The sequence below is a fragment of the Propithecus coquereli genome, unplaced genomic scaffold (genome assembly GCF_000956105.1).
Source record: "Propithecus coquereli isolate 6110/MARCELLA unplaced genomic scaffold, Pcoq_1.0 Scaffold4, whole genome shotgun sequence".
In the NCBI taxonomy this organism is placed as follows: domain Eukaryota; kingdom Metazoa; phylum Chordata; class Mammalia; order Primates; family Indriidae; genus Propithecus; species Propithecus coquereli.
In genome coordinates, this window is record NW_012149729.1 from 7,011,216 (window position 1) to 7,019,217 (window position 8,002).

General features: G+C 43.5%; 1 protein-coding gene across 1 annotated transcript in view; it reads left to right on the forward strand.

The window, feature by feature from the left end:
* Positions 1-1,493: 1,493 nt before the first annotated feature.
* Positions 1,494-8,002, forward strand: part of CTTNBP2 (cortactin binding protein 2) — a 207,044-nt gene continuing 200,535 nt past the window's right edge. Inside the window, exon 1 of the mRNA XM_012652735.1 lies at positions 1,494-1,574. Coding sequence (XP_012508189.1) covers positions 1,494-1,574 — 81 coding nt within the window. The remainder of the gene's footprint in view (positions 1,575-8,002) is intronic.

The following is an 8,002-nucleotide window of genomic DNA, read 5'->3' on the forward strand; positions in this document are numbered from 1 at the left end:
AGTTAAGTCAAAGAAAATAAATAAATGAGCACCTCAGCTCACAGGATAACCTGGAGGTGATTCTAAGCCTCCGACCCTTAACCCCAGAGTTACCGGTGAAAGGTCTTTCTTGACCTCTCTTCTGGAAGAGAACTTTTTACCGTTTATGGATCAATCCCTTTCAGGGTCTTTGCAGAAAAGATTTTCTTTGCCCTGGTTTGTGTCATATTTGGATCCAGTTTGGAAAGTGGAGCAACTAAAGTGTCAAAACCTTTCATTAGGAGTCTGCCATTAAAAAAAAAAAAAAAAAAAAGCTTTGATCTGTAACCTTTGGACTGCACATTCCAGTCATTCATCTTCCAGAATTTCAAGTGCAGGATTTGGTTGTGGTTTGATTTTACTTCTTTGAGACACAGCTTGAATGTCTCAATTTGATTTTGTGCTTTCAACACATTTTTAGGGATCTGGTGATTTGGGGAGGATTGTACCATATGGTCTTGATAAGGTGATAGATTTTCACATTCTGGGAATTGGCAGGAAAGGGTAGGAACTGAATTAGATGAGGGAAGAGAAAATTAAGGGTTTGGGCCTAACTCACTTGTTTCATGAAAAATCTGAGACCTGTAATTACCATAAAATCAATTTTTACAAAGGTTTTTGTTTTGTGTTTGTCCATATGTCCTCACATGCAGAGAGGAAATTTTTAAAATTTTCTCAAAAGTAGAGGGCATCCTTTTAAAGGCTATGGCAGTGAACGCTTCTTGGTTAGTCCTTCAGAAGAGACATCAGACTTGGGGCGTCAAAAATCAAAAAATGTCTGTCTCCACCGTCCTTGAAAAGGATCTTATAGAAAGTTAGGAGCTGACAGCCTCGTGCAAGGTACTAAGAGATAACAGGACACGTCGTTTTCATCTGGGAGTTGGCGGTTTTTGGAGGACTAGTGTCAAGGATAGACTAAAACAAAGCCAGGATATATACCAGGAGGGTAAAAACGCCCTGGCAGCAATGATATTTAAGAAAAAGAAATTTAAGAAGAAAGGGGTGCCTTGTGTGATTCCTAGCGGTGGGATAGAGGGAGCTGAAGTGAAGGATTTTCCTTGATCTTGCACAGAATTCAGATTGAGGGGGCCTGACATTTAATCCGGTGTGCTCGCGGTGGGGTTGGGGGGGCTTTGCCAAACGAAACGCTTCCTGGGCGCTCTCTCCGCCGCCTCCCTTGTCTTTGATCGCCCCACCTGCGCGCGGGGCGCCCACCGGGCCGGTCGTGTGCCCATTTCTCGTACCTCGACGAGCCCGGCGAGCGCTGACTGCCGCGAGCCGGCCTTGGGGCCGCGGGGCGGGACCGGGGCGGAGACGCTCCGGCGCGCAGCGGGTTAAGCGGGGAAGGCGGCGGCGAGGGGAGGAGGCAGCGCCCGCGTCCCCGGACAGCAGCGGGTTAAGCGCCGCCCGCGCCGGGAGGGCTGAATCCGGAGCCGCCGCTCCGAGCTCGCATTCGGATCCGCTAGAGCAGGAAGATGGCGACGGACGGCGCGAGCTGCGAGCCCGACGCGTCCCGCGCCCCGGAGGAAGCGGCGGGGGCCACGGCGGAGGCGGCGGTAACCGAGTTCCCGGGCGGGCGCGGGGAGAGTGTAGACGCGGGCCGGGGGCGGCGCTGGGGGCCCGATGGACCTGGCTCCGCGCCCCCGGGGCGTTCCGTAAGCCCGGGCCCCTCGGGGTGCTCCCTGCCTGGGGTGATCTCTCCTCGGGGTGATCTCTCCTCGGGGTGCCCCCACGGCCGGAGGCCGGATAGACTGGGGTGAAGGGCTACCCAGCCGGAGCTCCCTCCTGTCCTTTCCGAGCCCCACGGGAAGCAGCCCCGGGCAGCCCGGTTCTCGGGGCTCCCTGCGTGCGCCCCGTGCGACCCCTACGCCCACTCCCTTCTCTGCAGTCTGTTTTGGTTAGGGGCGAGGGCTGGAGTGTGTTTCCTGGCGAATCTGACCCCCCCATTGTTCACCTCCCGCTGCGCCAGTGGTTGTGAGCGAGTGTCTCGGGGGTGCCCGGCACCCCTCTGTGGACCCGGGAAAGCAGCGAGAGGGAGGCGGGCCATCCCCGAGCAGGTGTGGGGATGCCCATTGTGTCTGCTCGTGCGTCTTTGGGAGGCCTCTGGGGAGAGGCCCCGTGTCCAGCTGTGGGCGCTGCTGCTGCTGCTGCTGCGCGCCAGCGGGTCGGGTCCTGGCTGCCTGCTGCCCCATCACTTGGTAGGGGGGTTGCGGGGAGGGGTTGGGTCTTCCCGAGGCAATGCCCAGGCGAGTTAGAGGTTCTGCACCAGGTTTCAAGACGTTGTTCTCTGTAGCTGCGGTGTGGAAGCCTAATGCGCTCCCATCCATAGCTGATCCTCACTTTCACCCCCTGAATACCCCCGTGCAGAAACTCGCTAGTGGTTTCCAGCTGCCACCTTGGAGGAGGGCTGCACCCACATTTCCAGGGTGGAAAACGTTCTCAGGGCTTGGGAAGCAGCTTCGCAGGAGCTGCAAGCATCTGCAGAGAAAGGCAGATCTGGGTGCGCCTCCCACTCTTGGCCCGATCCGGCTGCTCTCGCCGAGGATTCCGGGTGGGATGGAGAGAGCCGGGCGTGGACGCCCCCTCCTTCCCTCCCACCACCTGAGCGGAGTCGGTGCCAGAGCAGCTGAGGGCAGCGCCAGGCGTAAACTGCCAGGGCCGCTTTAACTTCCTCCCACCTCTGGAGGTAGGGCTTTCTGGAGAGGGACAGGAGAGGTGTGGAAGAAGGTACTTGGGGTGAAATGAAAGGAGCTGAGCCGAGGAACGAAAGGAAAAAGAGGGGGAGGAGGAGTGCTGATTTCCACTTGTGAAACTGGCAAGTTTTGGTTTGAAACTTTAGGGAAAATTGAGTTTTCATTCCTTGCATGGAAAATGAGTACTTTCTTAAGATTTCAAATGAAACCTTTCCACTGTGAATCAGTTCCCTTCTCTGAGGTACAATAAGGGAACTAGCTATTAAGACAACAAGCTTCTCTAGGAAGTTGAAATGATGGGGTGCTTTCATCCCCAAGAGATGGTAAGGGAAGGGAGAGAGGTAGGGGTGTATGAGTGTATTTCTTATTCCGCAGGAAGGTTGAATTTGTTGAATCTACCTTGAATGGGCTTCTTTCTACTACCCTCAATACTTTAATCACTTGGCAATTAAACCAAACACAAACAGCTGATTTATGGTCTGTAGCTGATATATAGTTTTATTTGGTTATATTGTAAACAAACCTTGGTCTCCAAGCAGATTTTTTTTGTTAACAAGGTCAGTGTTCCTTCTCTGCTGTTTAGATTTTTCAGGTGTCTGATTTTCACTGCTGATAGTTGGAGATTTGATTATTTCACCCTTGTTAATGGGAATGGCCATGGAAAATCTGTGAAAGTGAACCTCCTTTGTTATTTCTATAGAATCCTTTAGGGTTCTGAGATGAACCAAAGATTCGTAATCTAATAGGGTTTTTTTTTTTTTTTAATAGCTTTTGACTTTTTAGTAAAATTTTGGTGATGGCTTCTTATACAGTAAACAGGGCATTTTATTTTACTTTTCCAAATAGTTTTGACTTAATAAGGCATGATCCTCTCATAGGCACTTGACCTGTAGACTGACTTTTAAATTAAAGAATAGGTAGGGTAGAGGAATGATTTCTGTCATCATAATTGCTCCTTAAAAATCAAAGGCGATTTTATGCATTTTGAGTTCTTGTCAACAAAAGACTTAAGATTTTTTTTAATTTAATGAACGATTCTTTCTTTTCATTTTAGAGATTTATTTAATTTTAAATTGGTTTACTTATTGTGCATTTTTATATATACATTTGGCAGTAAGGAGCCAATGGAAGCTCCAAAGCAGTAGGCTATTTTTGAAAGTGAGTGTTTTCACTAAGCTTTGACTATTTAGAATGTTGCTTAGAAACAAGTTTAATTTATAGTTTTCAGTTTAATATCATTTTTGTGGAGTGTTTTAAATTTAGTTTGTGATTCTTGTTCTTAGCTTAGTTTAAATCCTGAAAGCATCCCAAGTGTAAAGCTTGGTAAGAGCTACCTTATTCAATAGGATCGTATTAATAGTCTTTGCTGTGAAACATGCTGGGAGACCTGCGTTATTTTCAGTGCCTTAGCCAAATGTGATGACTTTTATAGGCCGTGTTGCTATTTCTACTCTGAAAATAACTCCTAATGGATAAGGCAGTATGGAAAACAGAAATATTCCTGCTTTTTATTGTCACCAAAGAATTTAGGAGTGAAAGGAAAATGGAGATCTTTTTAGAGCTATGTTTGGGAAGCCAACCAACATTCTTGTCATTCTGAGCTTTTCTGGAGCAGCTAATATGCAGAAGTAGGTATAAATTTTGTCGTCATGACAACAGTGACAAGAAAAAACTTGGACAATGATCTTTTTAAAAAATGTACAACAGTGATGTTAAACAAACTAACAGCTGACATTTTGAAATTTTTGTTTTCCAGGTGACACTATTGATGTAAATGCAAAGAACCATTTTTAGCCAATTTTGCTAAGCTTTTTAAAAAATAAAGTTATATGGCAGCTATAGACTATTTAAGGTTTCACAGCATAATTAAATAGGAAATAATGTAGTACATTACCTCACACTTACCAAGATGGAGGCATCTTTGCTGCCCTAAAGTAACACATCCCAGTGACTGAAATTGACATAAACCAAGGAATCAAATCAGCGTCAATGGTGTCATGAGAAGTATAAATAATTTGCCTTAGAAGTTTTGGGAGGAAGAGTCATGGAGAGAGTTCCTAGTGGAAGGATCTGAAATGTTCCACAAAAGGATGACATGTGATCTGGGCCTTAGTCTTGGACTAAGACTGCAGGAAGCAGTGTGCAAATGTGGCTGGTCCCTAGGAGTCCTTGAGAGGTAGCACATGAGAAGGGCTTTCAAAGATGAGTGTAGAGGTTTCAGTCTCAGCTATGTGCTTGAGAAAAAAAATAGCTCAGAGGTAGAGGCAATTGGCTGGAATATTCCCCAAAGATGAGAATGTAACTGTTCTCGGTGTGATGCTTTTCATTCTTTCCTTTTTTCTTCTTAAATAATTGGTTGCATGTTTCTGTTTGCACTTGTTTTGGGAGTTTATTATTGTTGTTGTTGCTATCATCATTATCATTTCTCACAGGAGCAATTTTGTTTAGGGAAGAACATTTGCCCTCTCTGTGATTGAATCCATGCGTAGGCTAGATTGCCAGTTCTATCCTTGTGTTTCACATAACTTTATGAGGTGAGAAAATGTTTCACAGCCTTGGTACTTGGTCAAACATTTACAAATATCATGTGGACAGCAAGGCTGTAGCTGGGAGAGAGCAGCCTCTTCCTTCAAGGAGAGTTGTGTGAGGTTTTTTTGTAAAAGAAAACAAAGGTTGCTTAGCACAATGCCAGGCATGTGGTCAGTGTCCCACAAATATTTTTGAATGAAGAAAATGAAAGGAAACTCGCCAAGAAGTTGTGTTATAATACTTAAATGTTAATTGGCTAATTGGAAAATATATACTTTGTATGTTACTAGCTTATAGTGAAACTGGTGGCCTGTGATTTGTAGTAATTAACATTATGGATATTGCAGATCTTATTTTAGAAAGATGACCCTGATTCTATTTTTTAATTTTCATTTTAATATTACCCCTCTCCAAAACGTTTTTCTCAATATCATCTCAGATATTTTCCAGATTTTATTTTTTAAATTTAATTTCCAACACTATTAGTTGTCTCTTTAGATTCTCTTTCTTCATAAATGATGGTTGAGGCTCAGAATGGAAGGAGATTAGGCAAGGTTTTAGAATAGTCTGCAATGGCACAGAAATGTGAGACTACTATTCAACGTTGAATGAGCCTAGGAAGGGTGAAGTACTGTCTCTTCCCACCTCCCTCCCCCATGTACTTTGCCGGCTAAGTCTATCTGAGTATTGCTTTAGAAGGAGACTTTATTTGGATAGCCTTGATTGCATTTCTCTCTCTTGGCGCTCCTTTGCAAAGCTTACATAACATGGAAAAGGAGACTTGTCTTTTCCTTGGTGGTTAGGTAAAGAAATGGAGGAGGGTGATTATGACATTGATAGTAAAGGATTTTTAAAAGTTTATTCTGTTATAAATAACATACAAAAATAATGAGATCATATTATTAATGCCATGTACGGCATGATGCCATCATTCATGTAGAAATCCTGATTTTAGGGAGAAAATATTGCTTTCTTTAAATAAATTATTAGTAAACAACTAATAGGGGATCAGTTTAAAATGTTACAGTAAATGCACTATAGCCAAGTTAACTTTGCTATGTGGAATGGGTACTTGTTTGCAAATGATTTGGTTTTGACACTTTTATATTTGATTTAAAACATAAGATGGTTCCAATGGCCTGCCTGAGTTTTTCCACAAAAGAGTTTCACAGCTATAAGAATATCATTTAGCCTCCCATGGCCCGCCCAACCTCTTCATTTGAAAATCAGCATGGTGACATTTGCCACCTATAGATAATCGAGAGGATATTCTTCACTGCGTTGTAAGCTTCTTAAAGGAAAATTATTAGAGCTGGATGTCTGCTGGCATGTGGAGGTGATCCGTGTTGGGCTGATGTAACACTGAAAAGCTGGATTAGGATGGAAATAGACATTTGTTTCATTTGAGATGTGGTCCCTTTTTTTCCCCCTGAAAAGGAAATAGAGACTGAGGGGAGATCTGAAAGGAGGAAAGGGGAGGTAGCTGGGCTTAATTATCAGAGGCTGCCACCCCTGACTGAGCCACTTCTTTGCTTTTCGTTCCAGCCTTCTCTTAGTTAAAATTAGTTACATCCATTACCAGGTTTCCTTCCTGACATTGTTTCCTTGTCAGTATTACCTCCTTTCAACACTCTGAGTTGCTTGTCTTGCATGAAAAGATCCCAGGCGGTATGGATGATTTGAGGTGTATTGCCTGGGAGAGCTGACACTAAAATAGACCTCCCGTTCTCAGTACTCCATGTTGTATTAAAGGCACAGTCCATGTTGCTTCCCTAGTTTAGGTTACTCTAAATGATTTTTGAAACAATGAGCATGATTGAATGCCCAGTTACTTAGTTGCCCCTACAGTGGGCTGTAACATTGTGTCTTAGTAAGATGGATATACTTGAGATACCATTTGCATGCTTTCTGTTTTTATATTGTGAGCAATAGGCCCTTTATACCAAAAGAGGGGACATACATGTTAGATAAAATCATTGAAGATGTAATATTCTTGCTGTTCTGACACAGCGAGTAGGGGTGAGAAAATAGAGATAATAGAGATAAGAAGTTTAATATGAGGAGGTGCATAAGGCAGGACATGATTAATTGTCAAGTGAAGTAATAGGGCGGGCTTTAAGACCAAATTGAGAGAGGAGAGATTTCAGGAATCAGGAGAAACATACAAAGGTGGGATTCAAATGAATGAGAGGAAAAGGAGGATTAGGAAGGGCAAAGTCAGAGTTAAGCAAACCCATCATGAAAATTCTTTCCCCCATGTAGAGAGAGAAATAGGAGGAATAATCTTAAGGCAAGAAGCAACTTCAGAGGTTGGAAAATAGTTTGAGAGCATGTTCTTTTCATCGTGAAAATTATAATTGGCTAAATTCACATTTTCTTAATATAGTAAATGTTCTTATGTACTTAGAAAGCTAGATTTATTTTTTCATGTTAATGATAGTCTTCAAATTTTGATGTCCTTGGAATTTCAAGATGAGTTTCATTGCTTTTCCTTCTTTATAGCCTTTGTTGATCCCCAAAAGCATAAATCTTGCTTACATAGAAAGTTTAAATATGTTATTAATTATTAGCATGCACTGTTAAACTAGGAGGAAAATGCAATTCTGTAACTTCTAAGCAAAGAGGCAAAATCCGTTTTCCTCAAGTACTTCTCAAAGGCTTTTAGGCTCAGGAAATGACCTAAATAAATTTTCTCAGTCTAGTAATCCGTTTACCCTGATGGTATATGAAATCAGGACATTTGGGGGCCGGAGGAGATTTTT